This window comes from Ceratotherium simum, chromosome 38, assembly GCF_057802395.1.
Source record: "Ceratotherium simum simum isolate JZ-2026a chromosome 38, ASM5780239v1, whole genome shotgun sequence".
NCBI lineage: Eukaryota > Metazoa > Chordata > Mammalia > Perissodactyla > Rhinocerotidae > Ceratotherium > Ceratotherium simum.
Window position 1 is genome coordinate 19,977,816 of NC_141937.1, and position 25,152 is coordinate 20,002,967.

Sequence of the window (25,152 nt, forward strand, 5' to 3'; positions counted from 1 at the left end):
GATCAGGTATTTTTGTAAAATTTGCAAAATTGTGTATTTTTTTAGTAGATACATCTCCCAAATTGTGTAACTTCATGCCCCACCAAAATTGGATCCTTCTCTTTTTCACCTCAGGGATCATATTGAGGGTGAAATTAGATAGTACATGTAGAGCTTTAGGATTACGCCTAGAACACGGAAAACACTTAGTTAATGTTCATTATCATTATTATTATCAACTCCCATAGGCAATTTGCTTGCGTTTATTTTTCCTATGGCTACATATGATAGAGTATTTCGTATCTTACATGGTATGGGTTAGGAGTGTTTAAGCAAGAGCTTAGTATATTAACAGAGTTTTCTACTCAACAAATTTGGAAAGAGAAATAGTGTGAAATATATTCATTCAAATGTTAGCCTTATTGGTACAAGCTTAAGAAGGGGTAGCTTTTAGAATTTAATCAAGATCATATTTGCATTTTGACAAAAAAAAAAAAAATCCAATACCCTTATTCACAGAACACTGTGATACTATGCAGTGTAAATGTGCCTACGTGAGATTTCAGACACTGATAAGTGGCTGTTGCAAGTTAGGATGAGTAAATGGTTGAACTCACCATAATTGCAGAAATCTTATCATATCTATACAGAATTATTCAAATATTCAGGGATTTAACAATGTATACAAAGATGGCCGTGCCAATTTCTGAGTCACAGTTTCAAAATTTGGGACATATGATACACCTATTTCACATTCATAATGTAAATCATTTTCTTATGATATCTACTTTACTATGCATAATACAAATGCTATCATACCTTTTTTCACATACCTAGAAGCTACAGATATAAGCTATTTCTATAAATTATGGTTAATCACAGAAAGAATCACAATAAATATTATTGACCTGTAATTAAGCTCCACCTTTTGAGTTTCCTATTATTTTATTCAAACAAAAGAGATATATACATGCATTAGTTATGAATAAAATTCACCAGGAAAATATGGCTTGTATTTCAAATAATAGGAGTTTGAATATTACCCTCACTGAATCAACCAGTCAATATAGGAATTTATTTCCTGCTTCAAGACAAAACAAATTTAAGATAAGAACACTCGATTTGTCTCTAGCAACAGCTGAAATCATGAAGCAATATTGACCTATACACACATAGAATTGCCTATTGAATCACTTTTAAAGGGAGTAATGTATATTTTTTAATGTAATTTAAAATCCTGTTCAGAGAAAAACGCGAAGTATGTTTGTCTTGTCTTTTCTGAGTCAATCATGAAATCGTCTAATGAAGTAGCTGAGCAACAGTAAGAACGAGAAAATTGTTCTGCTCTACTCCATAGGGATAGAAAGGTAAGTTCTTTCCAGACAGTGAGTCGAATGACCAAAATCACAGTGCCATTTCCTGCTTCGTGCTGTGTCCATTTAGTAAAACAGAATTGGCCACCACGTTCTTAGCATTGCTCTTCAGAGACGTCATCCGCAGGGCTGAGGAGCTGACGAGGCAGCTGGCTGACCTCTGTGGACGGGACCTCCTCCTGCAACAGAGCTGGCTGTTGAAATGCCTCCTGAAGCTTTCACTGAGCAGATAAAGAGCAAATGGATTGACGCAAGAATTGCAAAAGCTCAGAACCCGGGCAACCAAGGTGACAATCATGTGGCCTAGAGATGGGTCGATCTCGTGATAGTTGAAAGACCTATACAGGTAGAGGACGTGGTTTGGAAACCAACAGAAGACGAAGCAGCCCACGAAGACGAGCACGATTTTAGCCAGGCGTTTCCGTGTTTCCATCTGCAGATACAAGGAAATGGCCCCATTGGTAAAAATGAGTATAGAGCCAGCCACACCCGAAACACGACGGTACGAAAGGAGGAAAACTTATCATAGCATGCAAATACGTCCAAAAATACAAAAGCTATTTTCCTCAACAAAGTGATGATTTTAACAGTTTGAAGAAGCCTATGTTGGTCACTATACTTTTTTCATTTAAAAATATTTGACAGCTTGCACAATACTAGATGACATATTATTAATACATGGCTATGTCTTCACGTTAAAACCATGATCTTAAAAAATTCTCTCTTACTTTTAACTATTTTCCTTTTGCTCCAAGTCTTATTGTGTTCATTATAAATATAAATCATTTCTGTTTGTATTAAATCCACTGAATTAATGAACCATAGAATATGTTCAAGCCTAGATTTTTTTTTTTTTAAATCAGGGTATTTTAAATAGGAAAAATCAATCTATTGAAATAGGGCATGACTTTTTTAACCCTTACTCCACACACACACCTTGAGATTTAAACTCCTGATTCACATAAATCAAATACATCTGACATAACTGTCAATCCTATAAACATTACTATGTTAGGTTACCTTTAAAAATAAAAATATGTTTTTTTTCTTTTCATAAACTTTACATACTATGTTTACTGTTTTAAAGGAAAGTCTTCAGGAATGTGATAGACAAAATTCAAATACTGGTTGGTAATCTTTTTTAATCCAAAAATCATTTTCTGACATCTAGAATCCAAAATTTAGCTCATAGTTGCTAATTTGTTTAAATATTTCAATAAGGCAACATGAATGTGAAAACATAATTTATCAAAAGATATTGAGGGAAGGCAACGTGATATTTTCTGAGCTAAAGCTCTTAATAGTCAACTAGAATATGCCAAAGAAGACTGGAAAGGTTTAAGATTGAAACAGATCTGGCATTGGGGAGTAGTGGTGAGTGGTGACAGCAAACAAAGCTGCAAGTGAAGAGGAATCTAGTTCAGGAAGCAGAATGTGGTTCTCAGATGTATCCCAGTGGCATAAGTTAGGCAACCTGGCTATATTAAGGAGGTAGATGTGAAATTTATATTACTGAGCAGTGTCCACCCTAGCAGGTGGAGCATGGGTGCAAGAATTTCATGGCACTCTATACTTGGAGATTCAAATGCACACACAGGCTGTTGACATTGAAATTACTTCTCAGCAGATGTCAAGCCTAGTTGCCCAGCCAGAGTTTGTAAGTCCCAACAGGGAAACTCACAAAAACAAGGCGGAATAAGGGCCATTTGAAAAAAAAAAAAGTGGAGGTGTGGAGGGTAAGAGGAACTCAATGCTTGAAAACAAAGCAAAAACTCAAATGCCCAAATTGAGATACAAATTGGATCACAAGGCTCTGAATAAAAGGATTGTATATAAAGGAAAAAGCACAGTGAGCCTATGACCTGGACATTTTTGCTTCAATGATGGCAGATATTTAGATAATAAATCCATTAATTTGTTTAACAAGTACTTTAAAGATTGGTTGATTTTTCAAGCCTTTAAAGCAGATGTGGATCTCTGATGATGATGGTCATCAGTAAATAGAGGTGATCTACACAAGAAAGCTTCGCCAGACTGTGCTGTTGCTAATGTGCACAAAGCCCCGCCTGTGCCCCTGCCTATAGCCTAGCAAACTTTAATGATTTGTGATTCAACTTGTTTTCATTCAAATTGGGGAACAGGCACCCATAACTTCCCTGTACCTACAGAATGCTTTGGAGGAAGTTCCTCACTAGGAGTGCACAAAGGGACAACTTGACACTCTGTCCCATAGGTACAATATTTCCATCTCTTTGTGGATTAACACAATTGGTTTTACCTTAAACTAATACTGTATGTTCTTTAAGGAAGCAAGAGTATGCAAGGTGCATGTTGTCATTTTTGCATGAGTAGATAATCTTTATAGGAAAAGCTATAAAGTTGAATCAGACCAAGCAAGACTTCAGCACCGGCCTGCGTTTGCTCACTTTCACACTTGTCATGCTGTCCTCTGTTCCCAGAGCCTCCCATTCTGGCACCCTACCCAAACCTCATCCCCAGATCCCAGGCAGTGAACCACAGCCCTTTCCTGATGCATCCTTCTCCCAGACTTCCCGTCATCCTTAGTGGGCTAATGGGAGAAGAGACAATAATGAAATAAATTTATAATTAAACTGTGAAAAAGTTCTGGTTTATTATGTGATTCTTTGCATAAACATTTGCATGTAAAGAAAAGCCTTCAAAGATATTAAATTCTAATAGCCCCAGGCCCAGATGGCAGATAAGCTGGACCTTGGTGGGCCTTCACAGAGCCATGACATGGCCACGTATCAAAGACACCCCTTCCAGTTCAGGCTAGTGCATGTCCCAGTGCCCTCTGACTCTGTTCTGACCATTCCTGGTATTGAGAACCCATGAAACAAAACACAAAATAGTACTTACTACATCTGTCCAACACAGTCCAACACACACACCTACCAAGCTTACCTGTTTTTTGGTATGTTCATTGTATTCTCCAGGAAGATTATGTGCACTTTTAATTAAGGTCTTTGCAATATGATAATAATAAACACTAATAAGAGTAAGTGGTATCAGGAAATAGACCAAGAAGATGAGCACTGAATGAATCTTTGGATGTAGCTCATCTGTCTGAGGGTAGGGTATACACGCTGTGAAGCTGCCGTTTTCCAAGCTGCCAATGTGCACCACTTCAGAAAATATGGCTTCAGGAACCGCCAACAGCACAGAGATTACCCAGATAGCCACCGCCTTCACACAGGTCCACAGCACCGCCCCTGATGTCTGGATGTCCATGGGGTTTACGATGGCTCTGTACCTGGGAAGACAATACATCTCAAGTTACTCTCTTAAGAAAGAAAATAAAAGTAAGGAAAAGAGAGAGAAGGGGAGGGAAGGAGAGGAGGGAGAGAGGAAGAAAGGAAGGGAGAGAGGGAGGGAGGGAGGGAACGATCTTACTTGTGTCAAAATTAACTATGGTGGAGCCATTTTAAAATGGAGTCAGAGCTGCCTTTCCAGAGAAAATGCTTCGCCGTCTTGAACCTTGGACCGGACCAAACCTTTGGACTGGACCAAAACAGCAATTGTTTTACAAGAAATTGTTTGAGAAGTCAGCAGGAGAACTGACATCCTGATCACAAAGACTGAGGACTGTGGACTTTCTGAAGATAGAATCAACAATCAATGTTTAGCAAAGACTGGCCGTCTGCCTCCAACTCCAATTAAAATTCTTTGTAATACAACCTCCTTTCTTTGCTTTTAAAAGCCCCTGACTTTTATTCCCTAGAGGAATACGTTTTTGGGTTTCTACTTGAATCTATGTCTCCTGAATGGCACTTCTAATTGCCCAAATAAATATCTGCTGTTTAAATTGTAGTGACTTTTCCTCAGTCGACACTTGCCAAGAGAGTGTTGCCAACACTCCATTATTCTCTGACTGTTTTGTAAAGTTTGGAATATCCAATATCCCTGGTGCCTGTCTGTCTACAAGTCATTCCACTGTTTGTTAGCACAGAAGACAGGAAGACAGAGGAAAATATTTTAAATTGCCATTTCCCAAAGTGCAGTAATTTGCTTACCTCTTTCACAAGCTTTTTCTAAATCTACACATACTACAAGAGAAATTAGGAAAATAATCCCATTTACAATTACAACAAAAAGAATAAAATACCTAGGAATAAATTTAACCAAGAAAGTGAAAGAACTGTATGCTAAAAACTAGAAGACACTGATCAAAGAAATTGAAGACAACACAAATAAATGGAAAAATATATCATGGTCATAGATTGGAAGAATTAACACGGTTAAAATGTCCATAATACCCAAAGTAATCTACAGATTCAGTGCAATCCCTATTAAAATACCAATGGTATTTTTCACAGAACTAGAACAAAGAATCCTACACTTTGTATGGAACCACAAAAGATCCTGAATATTCAAAGCAATCTTGAGAAAGAGGAACAAAGCTGGAGGTATCACACTCCCTGATTTCAAACTATACTACAAAGCTATAGTAATTAAAATACTCCCTAAAAGTAAAGAAGAAAAGCTCCCTGAACCTAGTGTCTTGCTTACTGTTGCATCTAAAGTATAGGACACAATGCCTGACTCGTAGCAGGTTCTCAATAAATGTTTGTTGAACTAATAAGGAAATGTGGTCTGAGCAACAAATAGATCACTTAGTTAGTTAGTTAGTTAGTTAGTTAGTTAGTTATTTTTTGGCTGAGGGAGATTCACCCTAAGCAAACATCCACTGCCAATCTTCCTCTTTTTTATGTGAGCCACTGCCACAGCATGGCTACTGACAGACAATGGTGTACGTCCACGCCTGGGAACTGAACCCCGGCCACCAAAGCAGAGCACGTGGAACTTAACCACTAGGTCACTGGGGCTGGCCCTATGTCACTTATTTAGAGCAGATTTAATAGAGTGGGATGGTAGCTGGATGGTAGATTGCGGGAAGAATGGAGGTAAGAGATGGAGACAGAGTCTAATCTACTGATGCTCAAGATGGATCAGTATTCAGAATCACCTGGAGAACTGAAAAAAGGTAGAGTATTAGGTTTCTCCCCAGACTTACTGGTGTAGAGTCTCTAGGATGTAAAATGTGAGAGATTCTGCATTTTACTAAGATTTTTCAAGTGGCTCTGAATAAAAGCCAGGTTTAGAAACTACCTTACAAGAAGATTGAATATGGCGGTGAGCATTTTTCCACAAGCATCCTTGTGGAAGCTTGTCCAGCGCAGTGGACACCATTCAGCAGTGGAGAGGATCTGGTATCCAAAGGTTCAGTGTTTGAAAAATCAGATGCCTGACCTTTGCCATATGGCACATCATGTTTCAACAGTATTGATATGTTATAGCAGTAAATCTTATTCTGAATAAAATTATTAAATCTATCATTTAAAAATATCTATGCATTATTATACAATAGAATGCCTAAAACTATAAATAACCTTTTTAAAAATAATGTAGTAAGTGGGGTGTCACTTTGGAAAGGAAGAGAAATACTGGATTCGATTACAGAGGGCTCAGCAATTCTATTTGTTCTTTACTCCCCCAAAAATCACTTTGTTCTTAATCCATTGAGGTGTATTACTTAAATGACACATGAAAGTTTCACGAGAAGGAGAATGACAATGACAAGCCGTGTTGATGAAGGCAACAGGTAGGAACTAGCCAGTCTATGGTTAAAGGAATTGTTGGAAAGGCTGTAAAAGGATTAATTTTGCAATAGGCTAATTTTGCTCTCCACTTCAATGCCTATTTTCTGATAATTAACTGCATATGTGACTAAATATTGACTTGAATTAATGAGTCATTTGTCATTCTGACACATAGGTGATATAAAAAAAGTAGTTCCACAGCAACCCACAGTTTGAAAATGCTTTCACATTAATTGTTTCATTTGATAAAATAATCCTGAGCAATAAAACTTATTAGTGTCCCTGTTTTACAGAAAAGCTCATTGACACTAAGGGATTAAATGATGTTCAAATGATCGCAGAGCCAGTAAGCCGATCGATGACTCAGGATTCACACACACATCTTGTAACTACAAATTCTGTATTTTTTCAACTGTAGCACATTGCAGAGAATGCAACTGAAGAAATAAATGTCTTATCTGTTCTATCCATTTTTAGACATTTGATCTCCCGGTCCTTTTAAAGTCAATGGTATTTTGGGGGCCGGCCCCATGGCTTAGTTGTTGAGTGCGCGCGCTCGGCTGCTGGCGGCCTGGGTTCGGATCCCAGGCGTACACCGAGGCACCACTTCTCCGGCCATGCTGAGGCCGCGTCCCACATCCAGCAACTGGAGGGATGTGCAGCTATGACATACAACTATCTACTGGGGCTTTGGGGGAAAAAATAAATAAATAAAATTATTAAAGTCAATGGTATTTTTAACTGGAAAGACTTAACTTATATCTGTAATTATATTTTTTCATTTAATTCTCATTTTTACAGTGAAGAAACTAAACCTCAACAGTACTATCAAGTAACATTTCATATTCTTTTAAGTCATCTCTAAAAACTGCATTTTCATATAATCGATATAAATATCTATGATCATTTCTAGGTTGTGCTTTCATAATCTAAAACTGGTTCCTAATGAGATGGTTAATGTTTAGTTCTGTCTTAAAATTTGGTTCTTTGCCAAAAATTAATTTTAATTAAACCACAATCATTAAAATTTTAATTTTCAAAATAATCCCCCCAAATTTCCACAAATAATAAAAGAAAGGAAACAACAAGGTCTACATCAGACACTGAAAAAAATATTCCTAATGAAAATCTGCATAATAAAAAAATCAAAACATAATGACAAATAGATGAGTCAAGGGAAGTGCTAGGAAGAAGCGAAAGTTTCGTGTTTATTCCTACTCCTCATGAAGACCTACAAATAACTGGAAATAGAAAATACTGCCCAGAACCTCAATAAATCAGTAGTGTTCATGGAAAGTAGCCTGCGGACCTAATAACAGCTAATATTTTATATCAATAATTAAAACAATAAGTTAAGAAACAGTTCATTAAGTTTGAAGCTAGCACTATGAAGTTGGGTCATCATTTTGGAGCATGGATTGAAACTGAAAATAACTTTGGTCATATGGAAATAAATAAGAATAAAGGAACAAAAAGCAAAGTGATTTTTAAAAAAGGAAATTTAATGAAGACATGTCCTTTCCTATAGAAAATAAACAAGTGAACTTTTTAAATACCAGGTCATCAGTATATTTGAGATGTGGGTGAGGTTCTCCAAAGAGCTGAAAAAAAATCTACAAGTTATATAAAATATTATCTAAAACGTACACATTGACTCAAAAGTAAAAATAATAGTGAACGTAAATATACAAATATAGCATATAACTATTTATCTTGTACAAAATATTGGATCAACTTTTCCAGAAGAGAATCATCTACACCTCATATCAGCATCAATTTTTCCAGAAATTCAATAAATAAACAATTAAATAAGGACTAACTAAAAAAATTTTAGTAAGAACTTATGGCGAATGAGAAAATTAAAATGCAATTAAAATTATTAAAGACCTTGGAAAGAGGTCAACCCTCCTGAGGAGACAGCTATTGGAAGGGCAAATGTAAATTGTTATTTTAGTTTTTGAAACACACAAATAGGAACTGTACTACTGGTGACAACTAACAACGAGAAAAGTGTTGAACTTCACTGTCTGACCTCATGGCTCAGCCAGAACAGATGGCCCCCTATTTAAATGCATCACTACAGGCAAAAGACTGAGAGAGAGGTACACCTTAGAGGGTCTTTCTTTCCACCAAGAAGTGGACAAAATAGAACCAGCATAAATTATTAGATGAGATATTTGTCTGAGATGTGGTGACGTGGAACAGTGTGACAAGCAGAGCACTAGAGCACTGAACTGAGTATCTGGTTGCTTCATGAGTTACTCATGTCCTTTTCTTCTTTGGGTCTCTCTCTGCTCAATATTCAGAGAGGGAGCTAATAGGATCCGATCCATGGTTGGATAGATACAGCTCTACAGCTGAAGATGTTATTCTTATTTTGCAAATGAGGAAAATACTGCCTTATGGCCATGTGTTTTATACTGTTTTATCATTTTCTCCAACTAGAACATTCGGACATAACATATGTAGGACTAGTACCCAGATGCCATGAACCCCTGCCTGGTACATTCCCTCCTTATTTATAGTGTCCCAAAGTTTCAGATCAAGGTAGATGAATCATCTTCAAAAGTAATAAATAATATTAAAGTAATAAAGTAATATATAAATTATGGCATTAGTATGAATATTGTGAGAATTATACAGCACCTCTCTAATTCAATGTTTGAGATTCCTTCTAAAGAGAAAGGAAAGAGAAATAAGCTAGAATTATTTCAGACTAATGAGTAGAAGATATCTGATTTACTGGAGTCAAATACAACAGCCTTTAACAAAAAACCATATAAATTCAAATTAAACTAATAAATTAAGTGCAAGTTACAATTTGTTCTGTTTCTATGGCTATATAAAAATAACAACTGAGCACTTGTCATGGAAGACAAATTTTCCTTTTTGTACTGACAGCTAGAAAGCTCTCAAACGTATACCTCACATTTTGTGAAAGTATGTGTTGCCTTATATTCTTCAACTTTTATTTTCCCTAAACCTGGTTTTCCTCCTTTTTTTGTTCCTTTTGTATGTTGTTTGGATCTCTATTTTTAAGCTTCCTTAAATTCTTTTGGAACAAGTTAGAAATAGATGTCATCTCCCTGGCGACATGGGTTACCATGTTGAGAGTGAGTGTGGACTATTCTCTTAAATATGTACGGCCAGGCTGACCTCTCCAGAAGAGTTTAGAAGCACACCAATCTCAGCACCCACTGAGAGCTAAGGTCTTCTCAGCGTACTGTCCAGGGCTATGGACAAAAGAAGAGAGTCTGTCTAGTGAGGGCCAGCCGGTTAACCAGTACCCGAGCCTCAGTCAGAAGTTTTGCCGAAAAACCAGCAAACAGATAATGGCATTCCCTCCCACCCCTGGACAGAGACTGATGAAAAAGCTTCATGAGGACCAGGGAGTTTTAGACTTTCAATGTGTTTCAATATTTCCACAAATAATTATGCTGAAGAGAATATCTGTTTGCATTGGTATAATACCCAAATAATGTTAAAGATTCAAGGCTCATGCCTAAGAGAACTAGCTCAGTTATGGAATTAAATCTGACTATCCTAACTAGCAAAAGAAAGTTTGAAATTACTAATACATTAGTCAGATTTGGTGCAATATTATTTTTGGCTTCAATCAAACATTGGAGATTTAGTATCAGAAAACAACCTGAGACACTAAATTAATATTAATTTCATTTTTATTGTTCTATAGATTCTTAAAATTTAATTTATAAATGCATTTTAGATAGTTATGATAGAAAACAGAATAAGGAATTGATACCTAGTTTTATATTTGTAAATACGTAAAATTATAAAGTTTATAGTTTTGCACTAGGAATCTGTGGGAATTTTTTCCTGTAAAGGAAAAAGGAGAACTCCATTCCTAAAAGTTATTTGCATTTTAATTATGGACTTTGAGAGACCAGAAGATCTTCAAGAGTCAAAGAAATAGTATTCTAAGCTTGGAAATGCAGCTACTGGCATAGACAGTGAGGGAGATATCTATAAAGACAACCGTAAGCAAATTATGGCTTGTGGGGCTCCCCTTACCCAGTGTCACAGCACACGTGCCCCAACAGTGGGGAGTGGGAATGTGTATGTGTGTAAAACTGTTAGAAAGAGAATATGCAAATGCCTGTAAACAGCTATTTAATGTGAGAAAGCAAAAAGAAGTACATTTTCAAAATGATAACAAAAAAACCCATCAAGATAAAGGTGAAATTAAACTGAGAGCCCCCCGTCCCCACTTCAGATCACGCACTGTCTCTTCTCCACCCACTCTGGTTATGAGACACCTCTGATGCACTTCTACAGTGGACACAAATGATTTTCCCTAAGGATGCATCAGCTGAAACTCCTCAAAAGAGTTTGGAAAGTCAAGGATTAATAATCACAAGTACCAAAAATCATCACCCATACCACTCTTTGGCCATAGCAAACGAGGCGATTTAGACCTCAAGACAGATTCATAAGTACTGTGTTTCTTATTTCAGTCTCTGCTATCCAGTGATGCTGTCATTGATGATACATAACATTGTCTCCACTTCACATTGGGATATGCATTCCAAAATCTAATTATCTTCCTGTTGTTTTTCTACGTTACTATGGTCTCTATTTCTAAATTCTCTACCTTTACTTTCTTAGGCAAAGACGTTTAGGCCATGTCATGGAAATAGGATATTTGGCTTAACAGACAATTGAACGTACTGTTTAAAAACTATAACAGAGGTTTTTCCCCTATTGCTACAACTACTACTTAATTTTGAGTTCAAGTGTTTCTTTTATTTTGCAGTTACGTTTTACGACCTTCTTTCATTCTATTAAATCTAATGAATCAGATTTTGTGATCATTTTTCTTTTTTTACTCTCCAGCGCTTTGTTTTAAACATCACTTTTCAGTCTGCCATTAAATAGGGCAAACCATTAGTCATTTCTTATACTTAGGAAAGTAATGATGTGGCTTAATGGTGAAGAGGGCAGGCTTTGAACTGGGTTCAAATGCTGGCTCCATCCTGTGAGATCAGCAAAATGTTGCTTAATTTCAAGCCTTAGTTTTCTTGACTTTAAAAGGGTAATAATAACAGTGTCTTCTTCACAGTGTTGTGAGGATAATAAGCTCACACAAAATGTTAACATAGCACTAAGTGCAATTAGTCTCGTACTTGTTTCCTAATCCGCTTGGTGTGATAAAGCGTGAGAAGATCAAGGACTAATCAACGCTTGATTACTATGTTCTGGAAGAAAAACAGAAGCATAGACAATATACAACAAAACATCTCCAACCATTTTAGGTGAATATTAGAATGTATTGTGTAATTTTATCACCAGTGATTCCATTTCCTTAATTCACATTTCCCAAACACACACTGATAGGCAAGTGCAGCTTCTGGGCCAGGTAGGAGGGGCAACCCACCTTTCTTTTTCATTGTTGTTAAAGTATCCGTGCTGTATTACAAAGTACATGATGCACTTCATAAACCAAAAAAGTCAGTAAATATATGAGAAATAGCATCCTCTCTGACCTCAGCCAGAGCCAATTTACCTGTGTGTCTCCGTGACAATAGATTGAGCAAAGTAATGTGAAATAAATTCAAGCCCTGGGACTTGCCACTAATATTACCTTTTAAAAGTGGAAGCACAATGACAGCAATTTTCACTATTGTAGTGGTAGCTATTCATTAAGTTTTATTCTAATCATTAAGTAGAATTTTTAACTTTCTAATTAAAATGTGCCCCATAAAGAAGAGCAGCTAAAAAGTCACATTTTAATTATGGAATTAAAAAAAAAAACTTTTAAAAAGATGATAGAAATGGTGTCATAGAAATAAAATGAGGTACATAATTTACCCAAAAGCACCCATTTTTATAGGCATGTGGCTTTGAAGAGACTATCACACAAACTAGAAAGTCAATAATATTTGGATTAAAAAGACAATGGCTCTCAACTTTCCACTGAGTATTGTCTTTCCTTCAATGCAGATTAACTCTTCAAAGACAAAGTGCCGTCAGGGTAGTATTGCAAATACCAGGAAATTTAAATGGACTCATTTTTCATTAATAACTTAGTATGTAAATTAAAGCGGAGGAGAGTGAACACAACCTTAATCATCCAAGTTAATTTCTTTATCTAAATAGCTTAAGTCCACACCCCACCCCTAAGGGAATCAGACCAGGCTCTGTGCAATGATGCCTAATTGGATATTTTGCCCCCAGCCCTGTCCAGACATCCCTTCTGCTTAAATCCCCCAAACCATGATGACAGAGGGCCTGGGATAGTGGCACTGGGCCAAGTCAGCAGGTCTGGATTCTCCTCTCAGCTCAGCCAGGGGACTTACATTCCCTGGTCCTCAATATCTTCACCTGGAAAATGATGGTTGAACTAGTTGATCTGCAAGGTAAAGCAAAGGACACTCCCATCCTTAAAATACGTGAAAAGCAGATTTGCTATCAAAGGTGTATTTTTACAGCACTGTAAAGCACAGATACTAAAATTCGGTACCTACCTGTTTGTGAAAAAAAAAAAATCGACATATCACTTGACTTGAGGTATTAAAAAGAATGTGTAAAGTCATCTGTCTGAAGAAAATTTACTATTTTAGTTGTTTTTCCTTCAAATAAATAGCAGAATTTGGTGAACAAGTGTAAATGTTGTTTCCCTTATTTGGAAAAAAGTTCAAAATCAAACATTTCCCTAATATTAAGGCAGACATTCTTACCTATAAGTTTACTAAACTGCTGAATAAGGAAAGTGCACTTCTAAGGTTTTAGGCACACACAAAAAGCTTCTACAAGACAGTTGCACTTTTGCACGTTACTGTTATAGTTTTTCTGTGAAATAGATAACAAAGACTCCAGACGTGTGTGGAGGGGAGGGGCAAGACTAGGATATGCAATTTTAAAACTACTTTCAAACTAATGCAATTTTAATTATTTTAAAATTAATAATTCCCTTATTTTTTTCAAGCTTCTCGTCTTAGTCCGTTTTAACTCCTTTTACTCTAACTCCCAGATACACTCTCTCCCTCCCCCTCCCAGCCACCCCAGTCTCCCTCCTCTCCCCAGGTGCGCGCCAGCTCACCCTCCTCCCCGCCCCTCTCCGCCACGTTTCTAGGCCACCTCACCTCTACTTGTGCCCTTACCTGTCGGCGCTGAGGGCAGTGAGAGTGAACACGGACACCCCCACGGAGGTGAGCTGGATGACGGGGATCAGTTTGCAGCCCACGTCCCCGAACATCCACTCGTCAAAGCAGTAGCGCGAGGCGTCCACCGGGACGCAGGTGAGCAGCAGCAGCACGTCCCCAGCCGCCAGGTTAGAGATGAAGATGTTGGGGACGCTCCTCAAGGCGCTGTTGGTGATGAAGATCTTCACCAGCGTGATGTTGCCCAGCAAACCCACCGTGATGATGAGCAGGTAGAGGGAGGGGATCACACAGCGGATCACGAAGTCGGCGGTGGTCCCGTCGGGGGCGGGCAGGAAACCCCCTTCGGACACCCCGGGAAGGAAACGACTCTGATTCTCCCCCGCGGTCTGGGCGAGGCTGGAAAGAGACTTGGGGGGCATGATCTCCTTTCCAGGAGAGTCCGCTAGAGTTTTCACGCGCCCAGGTGCCCTGACAAGTGCAACGCACAGGACCTTGGGCTTAAGGGATTTCTCTCTCTCCGGGACAGGTTTACTGCCCGCGGGGACGCGTCACCCCGCCGCGTCCCGGGGAGGACAGGGTCGGGTGAGAAGTCCAGCTGTCCACACGCTCCAGTCCTTCGCTCCTAGAAGGGGCGCATTGGCTCCTGCTGGCTCCGAATTTAACAAAAAAAAAAAGGCAAAGCAGTTGCGTCTTTGTTCCAGTCTTCAGTGCTTTGTTCTTGCTTATAGCTAGCGGAGAACAGCCCTTTTGTGAGCATTTATCCCTCTGGGGTCAATAAAAGTACCTGCCCAACCGTTCACTGGGAGCAGAGGAGGTCATCCTGCCGCTGTCCAGCGAACCGCAGCTGAAACACCGGGAACCAGCGTGGGGCGGCCGGCACTCTGCTCGTCCCACAGTTTTGCTCTTTGTTTCTGCGGTTCCTGTTGTACTGTGTGGAATTGGAGGGGATCTGAGTCCTCTCTCTTACACGGCGTCCCTATATACATCCATCCTTATCCGCCTCCGAGCGGGAGGAGCCCCAGACAAGTTTTGTGAACCTCTGAGGATTTGGTGGCTGAGCTGGCAAGTCCCTGATGCTGTATCACTGAATATAGGGAAGAGAACGAGTGGCAAAGGATGAAGTAAATGAATGGAACTCCTTCCACACTCTTCTTCCTTGATCCACTTTTCTCACCCCAAATATGGAAACTCTTTCCTACAGCTGGCATATTAGTTTTAAACTTATATTTTATTGAAATATAGCATGCATAAAGTACACAATTCTTAAACGTACAGCTCAATCTAACCACCATTCGGAACCTACAATCTAACCACTATTGCCTAAGGGAGCCACTATTCTCTCTGACTTTTATCATCCAAGATTACTTTCCCTGCTCTTGAGCATCATATAAATGAAATCATTCAGTACGTACTCTTGAATCCAACTCCTTTCACTCAACATTATGTCTATGAGATCCACCCAGATTTTGTGTGTAGCATTTTCCACTGCTGTTTAGTATTACATTGTATAAATATACCACTGTTTATTTATCCCTTCTAATGTTGATTGACATTTAGATTCTTTATAGTTTTAGATAATTTGAATGATGTTCCTATAAATATTCTTGTACATGTGTTCTGGTGCACATTTGAACAAATCCCAAATGTGGATTTGCTAGGTCACAGTGACCGAGTACATTCAGCTTTAACAGAAGTTAACAACTTTTTTTTTCTTTTGGAGACTTGCTTAACAATATTTATTAAGGCTAAAACTATGTATGCCTATGACTGAGTATTGCTATCCCTAAATATGTACTCAATATATACCCAATACACTATTCTAAGTAGTATGTCCCCAAGAACAAATAATTTCCCAAATTAACACCATCTGCGTCTAATATAAACTGCTCAGAAATGGCACAGTTAAGTTAGCCAAGTAACACTCTTTCCACTAGGAAAAACATTTGGCTAGATCTTGGCTATTAAAGGATAAAATTGTGTGATAACAAGGAAAGTAACAAGGACTACCTACAATGATGTAGCCAAAAGCTGATGAAATATGCCAAAACATTTGCAAAATTTAAGCAAATTTTTCAGATATTGTCAACCAAGAACAGCATTTAATTATCATAGTTGAATTAGACAAGGTAAACACTTGCATTTTAATCAATTTTATGTTTTCTAACTCAATTACAAGTCCTTATTATAGTCTTCTTGGATTTCATTACTTAAAATAATCTGTTATTAAGTTCAAGTTGACTAAAGAGAATGTTCATATACATACAGTTGAACGTATGTATATGAACATTCTATTTATATTTATATATCTTAGATATATATCAAAGCAATTAATATTACATATGAGTTGAGATATGTCTTTAGGAATTTTATCTTCAAAGTTAAGTTTCCTCTTTTAACATCCAACTGCATTATGCAAGGTAAATTAACTACTAAAGCAATCTTCTAAATTGTGAAATTTCTCAAACTTTCAAACTGCGACCACATCATTTTAATCTATTTTATATGAAAACATCTTGAAGTCTAAATTGCTGTATGAATATCTATATTTTCTTCTGATTATGTCTGTAAGATGCTAAGCATTTAGATGAGAGAAATATTTAGCCTAAAAACTGAATTAACAAGTATCCAATTACCTGGCATTGTGGAAATAAAACATCTGGATTGTTGAATTTTTTGCATTTCAAGTGAATCTATATGTATTTACTCAAAGCCTTGGGTGCACAAGAGTAGGGAACACACTGAATGTTTTAATAATGATCATTTTCCTGCTAGTTTATTAAATATATTAGAAAGTTACTATAACTATGTATGCATTATTTAGATACGTCACCACAGTTCATATAGGTACATAGGTATTGTCTCATTTGTATAGAATTGATACACATGATAAATAAACATCTACTAAAGGGACAAACTTTTTTATTGTAATCAATGTGCCATACACCACATTAGGTCCCTTAGAGTCATATCTAATTTAATGTTTATAAATATTCTGTGAGGTAGGCATTCGAGTCTTAATTTTACATTCAAGACAGTCAAAACTCATAGAGGCAAGATAACTTGCCTAATTTCATACAGACCTCTTCATTTTGAAACTTATTACATTTGACTTCAAAATCTATTGTATCTCATTGTTCCCAGAGAATAAAATTGCCTGGAAAAATGTGATTTCTATGTAACTGAAAACTACATTTTTGATGCTGAGGTACTCAATGCTAACAAAACGTACATTATGCATTTCATTGCCCCAATACCAAAAACCATTCAGAACTATATATAAATATTTCTTGCTGTTTCAAATTCACGCAAATTCAAAAATAAGGGCAAAAATTAGTCCATTGAAACAAACCAATAAGACATAGATGGTATAACAAGTAGATAAGGATATTAAAAATGTTACTAAAATTTTATTCTATGTGTTTGAGAAGGAAGGGAAAGCAAAAACTTGTAAAGAGAGAGAGGGAAAATATAAAAAGACATATATTGAATTTTTACAGAGTGAAAAACAATGTCTATGATAGAAAATAAACTTTGTAGGATTAACAGCAGATCAAATTCTGTAGAAGCAAAGATTAGTGAACTTAAAAATATAGTAATAGAAACTATCCAAAATGAAATACAGAGCGAAAAAGACTGAAAGAAAATGAAGAGTCAGTGCACTGTGGGATAATAATGTTCAGTGGCCTAATATATCTGTTTTAGACCCCTGAAGGACAGGAAAGAAAGGAACAAATGAAAAAAATATTTGAAGAAATAATGGCTTCAAATTTTTCAAATGTGATGAAACCTAAAAACCCTTATAACTAAGAAGCTCAACAAATCTCAGGCAGAAGAAACATGAAGAAAATTCCACCAAGATAAAAAACTAGAAGCTTTCCTGCTAAACCTGGAACAAGGAAAGAATGTCTTCCTTCATCACTTTTTTCAGCATTGTACTAGATGTCCTGGCTAATGCAATAAGACAAGAAAAGGAAATAAAGTTGTTAGGTAGGAAGAAATAAAACGCATTGTGTGAGAATGACATGATGGCCTATGTAGAAATCCAAAATAACCAACAAAAAAACTCCTTCAAATAATAAGTGATTGTAGCAAAGTTGTAGGATACAAGGTTAATATATAAAAGTCAATTGCTTTCCTATATACCAGCAATGAACAAGTGGAATTTGAAATTAAAAACACAACACCATTTACATTAATGCCTCCCAAAATGAAATACTTAGGTAAAAATCTAACAAAATTTTACAAGACCTGGGCCAGCCCAGTGGCGCAAGCAATTAAGTGCGCGCATTCCACTGCAACAGCCCAGGGTTCGCCAGTTTGGATCCCAGGCACGCACCAACACACCGCTTGTTAAGCCATGCTGTGGCGGCGTCCCATATAAAGTAGAGGAAGACGAGCACGGATGTTAGCCCAGGGCCAGTCTTCCTCAGCAAAAAAAAAAAAAAAAAAGAGGAGGATTGGCATCAGATATTAGCTCAGGGCTGGTCTTCCTCACAAAAAATAAAAAAATAAAAAGAAAGTCTCAAACATTTAAAAAAAATTTTTTTACAAGACCTGTATGAGCAAAACTACAAAAGTCTGATTAAAGAAATAAAAGAACTTAAATAAATGGAGAGATATTTCATGTTCATGGATAAGATTCAATATTTTCAAGATGTCACTTCTTCCCAAATTGAACTATAGATCCAATGCAATCCCAATCAAAATCTTAACAAGTTAATTTATGGGTATTGACAAAATGATTCTAAAGTTTATATTTGGAGAAGCAAGAGGCCCAGAAGAGCCAACACAATATTGAAGAAGAACAACAAAATCAGAGAACCATCCTACCCAACTTCAAGACTGACTATAAAACTATACTAATCAAGACAGTATGGTATTGGCGAAAGAGTAGACAAGTGGATCAATGGAACAGAGCCCAGAAATAGACTCACATAAATATAGCCAACTGATCTTTTACAAAGGAGCAAAGCAACACAATGGAGTAAAGATAATCTTTCAATAAATGATGCTAGAACAACTGGACGTTGACATGCAAAAAAAAATGAATGTAGATACAGATATTACACCCTACACAAAAATTAACCCAAAATGGGTCATCAACCTAGATGTAAAACACAAAACAATAAAGATAGATAACATAGATAGGAGATAACATAGGAGAAAACCTAGATGACCTTGGATATTGTGATAACTTTTTAGATACAACACCAAAGGCACAATCCAAGAAAGAAAGAACTGATAAGCTTGACTTAATGAGCTAATCAAAATTAAATACTGCTCTTCAAAAGTCACTGTCAAGAGGATGAGAAGAGAAGCCACAAACTGGGAGAAAATACTTGCAAAAGACATAGCTGAAAAATGACTGTTATCCAAAATATACAAAGAACTCTTAAAACTCAACAATAAGAAAACAAATAATCCAATCAAAAAATGGGCAAAAGATCTACAGACACTTCACTAAAGAACATATACAGATGGCAAATATGCATATGAAAAGATGCTCAACATTATACGTCATTAGGGAATTACAAATTAAAACAACAATGAGATACCACTATACACTTCTTATAATGGCCAAAATCCAAAACACTGATGACACCAAATGTAGACAAGGATGTAGAGTAACAGGAACTCTCATTTATTGCTGGTGGGAATGCAAAATGGTACAGCCACTTCGGAAGACAGTCTGGCATTTTCTTACAAAACTGAATACGCTCTTACCATACAATCCAGCAATTGTTCCCCTTGACATTTAATCAAGTGAGTTGAAAACTTACATCCACAATAAATCCTGCACATGGATGTTTATAGCAGCTTTATCCATAGTGCCAAAACTTTGAAGCAACCAAGATGTCCTTCAGTAGGTGAATGTGTAAATTGTAGTATATACAGACAAAGGAATATTATTCAATACTATAAAATGATCTATCAAGCCATGAAAAGACATAGAGGCAACTTAAATGCATATTACTAAGTGAAAGAAGCCAACCTGAGAAGACTACATACTACGATTCCACCTTTATGACATTCTGGAAAAGGAAAAACTATGGAAATAGTAAAAGGATCAGTAGTTGCCAGGGGTTACCCTAGTGAGGAGGGAGAGAAGAAGAGGCAGTGCACAGAGGATTTGTAGGGAAATGAAACTACTCTGTATGATGCTATAATGGATATATGTCATTATACATTTGCCAAAACTCATAGAATGACAACACCAAGGGTGAACCCTAATGTAAATTATGGACCGTGGATGATGATGTGTCAATGTAGATTCATTAGTTGTAACAAACGTATCACTCTGTGCAGGATATTGATAGTGGGGAAGACTGTGCATATGCAAGAGGAAGGGATATGTGGGAAATCTCTGTACCTTCCACTTAATTTTTCTGTAAACCTAAAACTGCTTTTAAAATTACTCTAAAAAATAAAGTCTATTTTAAAAAAAGATAAAAAACATGATAAAAATCATACTTAGTTAATAAGGTGCTGCATTTTACCTAGGCATTTATACCTATGAAAATTACTTGACAGGATTACCTGCTTTATATTTTATTGTCAAAAATAGTCTTATTTGGGTTTGTTTTTGTTTTTTTAAATAAACTACACCTATGGCTTAAAAAATTGTACAAAGATACGTCATAATCAAATCACTTGGTACCAATGACAAGAAGAAAATATTTAATATCAGCCAACAATATACATAAAATAATAAACAAACAAACTATATACAGAGACACAACTAAAACAACGACAGGAGATATTTTGCTGGAAGCAATGCAAGCTCAAAGACAGTGGACCAGTATGTTTAAATACCAAAAGAAAAAACAAAATCTCACTTAGAATTCTATAGTCAGGAAAATAACTTCCAAAAACAGAGGTTAGATACTTAATTTTTCAGACATACAAAAGCTGAAAGAGTCATCACTAACAGATCCATATTACAAGAAAAACTAAAAGAAGTTCTTCAGACTGAAATAAAATGATTCCATCTTTATCTACAAAAATGAATAGGAGTGTGTAAACAGTAAATATAAAAATAAATTTCTTATGATTTAAATCTCTTTAAAAGATAATTGATTGAGTAAGCAAAGGTAATAAAAATATATTGTGGGAATTATAACATATGTGGAGTAAAATGTATGCTAATAATAGCACCAAGACAAGAAGAGGAGAAATGCAGGTATAATCTTATAAGGTTCTTATCTATATGTGAAGTAGCATAATATTACTTAAAGCTTGACTGGGATAAGTTGACTGGATAATTAGGTCATGTCAGCTGATAGCAATACTATCAACCCTTTTGACTTCATTAGCATATATAAAATACTTCACCAAACAATAGCAATATATATATTCTTTTCAAATGCATGCAGAACATTTAAAAAGGTGAAACACATTCTGGGCTGTAAAACAAGTCTCAATAAACATAAAAGGATTCAAAATCTAAAAATATGTTTAATGACCACAAAGGAATTAACATAAAACTCAATAGTGGAAGGTTACCTGGAAAATCCTCAAATCTATGTAAGTAATAACATACTTCTAAATGATTCATTGTTCAAAGAGGAAATCAAAAGGCAAATTAGAAAATAATTTTAAGTTAATAAAAACAAAAGCACAACCTCTGTAAATTTGTGTAATACAGTTACAGCAGTAATTAGAGGGAAATTTATAGCACTAAAATGCCTATATTAAAGAAGAATCAGTGACTTTAGCTTATATCTTAAAAGCCTAGAATTATAACAAACTTTTTTATTAATGAAATTTAATAGCAAATTAAAGTAAGCAGAAAAGAAATAAGTTAAAAGCAGAATTCAATTAAATACAAAATATAAAAACACTAGAGAAATCAATTAAATCAAATGCTGATTATTTGAGATCAATAAAATGGATATGCCTCTAGCCAAATTGATCAGAAAAAAATAAAGACACAAATGACAAAAACCAATAATGAAAGATGTGACGTCAACACATTCTACAGATATTAAAATAAAAATAGGGCCGGCCCCGTGGCTTAGTGATTGGGTGCGTGCACTCTGCTGCTGGCGGCCCAGGTTCGGATCCCGGGCATGCACCGACACACCACTTCTCTGGCCATGCTGAGGCTGTGTCCCACATATAGCAAGGACGTGCAGCTATGACATACAGCTATCTACTGGAGCTTTGGGGGAAAAATAAATAAATAAAATAAAAATAAAAATAAGACAACACAATGAACAATTTTATGACAATAAATTCAACAATTGTGATGAAATGGACAAATTCCTTTTGAAAGAATTCCTTTTGGTCTTACCAAAGCCAAAAAAACAGTAGATCAATAACCTGAATAGCCTTATATTAAATAGGCTATTAAATTTGAAAACTTTCACACAAAGAAAACTTCAGGTCCAGATGGCTTCACTGATGAATGTACCAAATATTTATGAAAGAAATAATGCCAAATTTAAGCAAACACCATAAAAGCAAGTAAACAAAGAAACAAAATAAATGCTTTAGGAAAATAAATCAGGACAAGGAAATGTGATGGAATGATTTGATTTTAAACAAAATCTTTCATAAAGTGGAAGAGGACGAAATGGTATCCAACTCATTCTATGATACCAGCATTATTGATACTCAAATCAGACATAGACATTACAAAGGAAAATTTTCAAAAAGCAACTGCAGACCATTATCTCTCAAGAATATAGATATGAAAAATTTTAACAAAATTTTAGCAAATCACATCCAAAAACACTTCTTTAAGAAAAGGATAATATATCATGACCAAGTAGAGTTTATCCCAGGAATGCAACATTGGCTTATCATTCAAAAATCAGTGTAATTCATTACATTAACAGATTAAAAAAGAAAAAACATACTAACATCTCAATAGATGCAGAAAAAGCGTTGGACAAAATTCAACATCTACTCACAATAGAAGTTCTAAGCAAACAGGAAATAGAAGGGAATTTTTTCAATATGATAAAAAAGCATCCACAGAATACCTGTAGTGAGCACTATACTTAATGGTGAAATACTGAAGGCTTTTCTCCTGAGATCAGGAACAAGGCGAGATGTCTGCTCTTTCCACCTCTACTCAATGTTGTACTGCAAGTTCTAGCTAGTGCATTAAGGCAAGAAAATCAATGAAAGACATACAGATGTGTTACCTCATATAATTGGAAATGGATGGGGGTTGAGGTACTAGAAAGACTAGTAGTTCAGTTGCCAAACTAAACCTCCCTGTCAAACCGGATCTATGCTGAGAGGGATTGTTTGAGTAAATAAATGATAAAAAATAAATGAAAGAAGGTGAAATAATATTTGAAGGTAAAGGAGCTAACCAATGAATTATCCAAAAGGGAAAAGTAAATATGACTCAGGTGCCTTGCAAGTTACTTCGTGCAAGATAAGAATTTTGTCCCTTTCTTTGATTCATATTCCCATAAAGGCAAATCGCTTTCTTGGCTGAAGCCTCTGCCATTACTGCAAACAAAATCCCATGGCCTGGGAGGTAGTGAAGCTGTGCAACATTGCCACTAGAGTAACTTATTTCATATTTATTTGATGAAACCACGGAAATTCCTGCCAGTTAAATGGAAATACATTAATGTGGCTATCTTTTGCCTCTCATTTTACAGATTACATATACTATCAGGGACATTTTCTGGGACATCTATGGGAATGTCTTCCCCAGATCAAGCCTTAAGAACGCTATTCATAGCAGAGCTGAAGATATCGTGTAACTATAAATTTTGATGATGAACTGTTAAGAAAAATACTAGGTCATAGTGGTCTAAAGTTGTCTGCCACTTGCCCAGCGTGTCATAAGTGTTATGTGCCAAATCATTTTCTTAACTTGATTTTTTTTAAACAATATAACATGGAGATTATTGAAGCAGACCAACCCATGGGGAACAAAAGTGGGCTGATGTGCTGGAGACCACAACACCTGTAATCCAGGCGGCCTGTGAGAGACCCTCAGACAAACACTGATAAAGGCATATTTAGAGGTAAGCACTGCTACACCAGTTTGTCTTGGGAAACACAAAAATTTGTGTGTAAATGTTTCTTAATTACACTCAGGCTGTTAGCACACAATGGATACAACATATATGGTGGATAAAACAAAATTGGACTACCACATCAAAGACATCTTTAAGAGAAATAGGACTAGGCATAGGAAAATCAGGACAAATAGAATTTGTCTTTATTGCGAAGAGACATTTAGGGGATAAAACTTTCTTGCAAGAATATGATACCCCCTGGTTATCCTATTCCAGGAAGAAGGTAAATGATAGCGAGCTTCTGAGTCTCATAAAGAAGCTTTAACTAAAATTCTTCCAAATATAAGAAATGTTAAAAAAATGTGACTGAACAAAACGGTGGGAAGGAGTTTGTCCTCTGAATCGAGCAGGGCTTTGAGATATACTATTACAAATAGAAGTGGAAGCTATTGCCCAGGATGAGAGGACAACTTCTGAAATGGCAGTATAAAGAGCTCCATAGACTTTTTTCCCAGTGAAACAACCATAACGGGTAAAAATTAAAAATCAACATAAACAACAATTTAACGTCTCTAGAAATTGTTCAAAGTGCATACAGCAAATGAAGAAATATTATTCAATAATATCTACTAAATCTCAAAACAGACTGTTTCTAAGTCTGTTTTGACTTTGAGACTCAACATTTGGCATTTGAGACTCAACCAACAACTTCTACTTCCCACACAGCTAGCTCAGCATTATGGAAGCTCCCCTCCATGTGGGTGCAGCCAAGAACACAGGACTCCCCCTCCCCCAAGTGCTATGGTCTCCCCCAAAAGGGGCAGGCCACCACCAATTCTCTTCCTCCTCAGTTCCAAGCTCTGTTCCATGCAAAAGTAGCTGAGTGGTCTGGGTCTATCTTACTATACTCAACTCGACTAATAGAGCAGAAATTCTACCCCAGGTGTAGCAGGCCATGAATACTGGGGCCCTGATCACCCTCACCCTAGCTTGCTTGTAGTGGGGAGACTCTGTGCCAGTAGAGGCAATCCAAGGGCTACCACCTCTGCCCATTGTCCTCCTCATA

The 25,152-nt window shown here is 36.5% G+C and overlaps 1 protein-coding gene across 1 annotated transcript; it reads right to left on the reverse strand.

Annotated features, from left to right (window-relative positions):
- Positions 1–1,383: 1,383 nt before the first annotated feature.
- Positions 1,384–14,516, reverse strand: NMBR (neuromedin B receptor). Its single transcript, XM_004442092.2, has 3 exons — positions 14,095–14,516; positions 4,278–4,626; positions 1,384–1,785 (listed from the first exon to the last, which is right to left on the reverse strand). The coding sequence occupies exons 1-3, from the start codon at positions 14,514–14,516 to the stop codon at positions 1,384–1,386; spliced, it is 1,173 nt and encodes a 390-aa protein (XP_004442149.2).
- Positions 14,517–25,152: the final 10,636 nt, after the last annotated feature.

Bases quoted from the DNA above. Each gene is read 5' to 3' on its own strand.
- NMBR (XM_004442092.2), bottom strand. From the start codon at position 14,516: ATGCCCCCCAAGTCTCTTTCCAGCCTCGCCCAGACCGCGGGGGAGAAT. The intron at 4,627-14,094 runs GTAAGGGCACAA...TTGTCTTCCCAG, and splicing joins ACTGCCCTCAGCGCCGACAG to GTACAGAGCCATCGTAAACC. The intron at 1,786-4,277 runs GTAAGCTTGGTA...TTGTATCTGCAG, and splicing joins ATGAACATACCAAAAAACAG to ATGGAAACACGGAAACGCCT.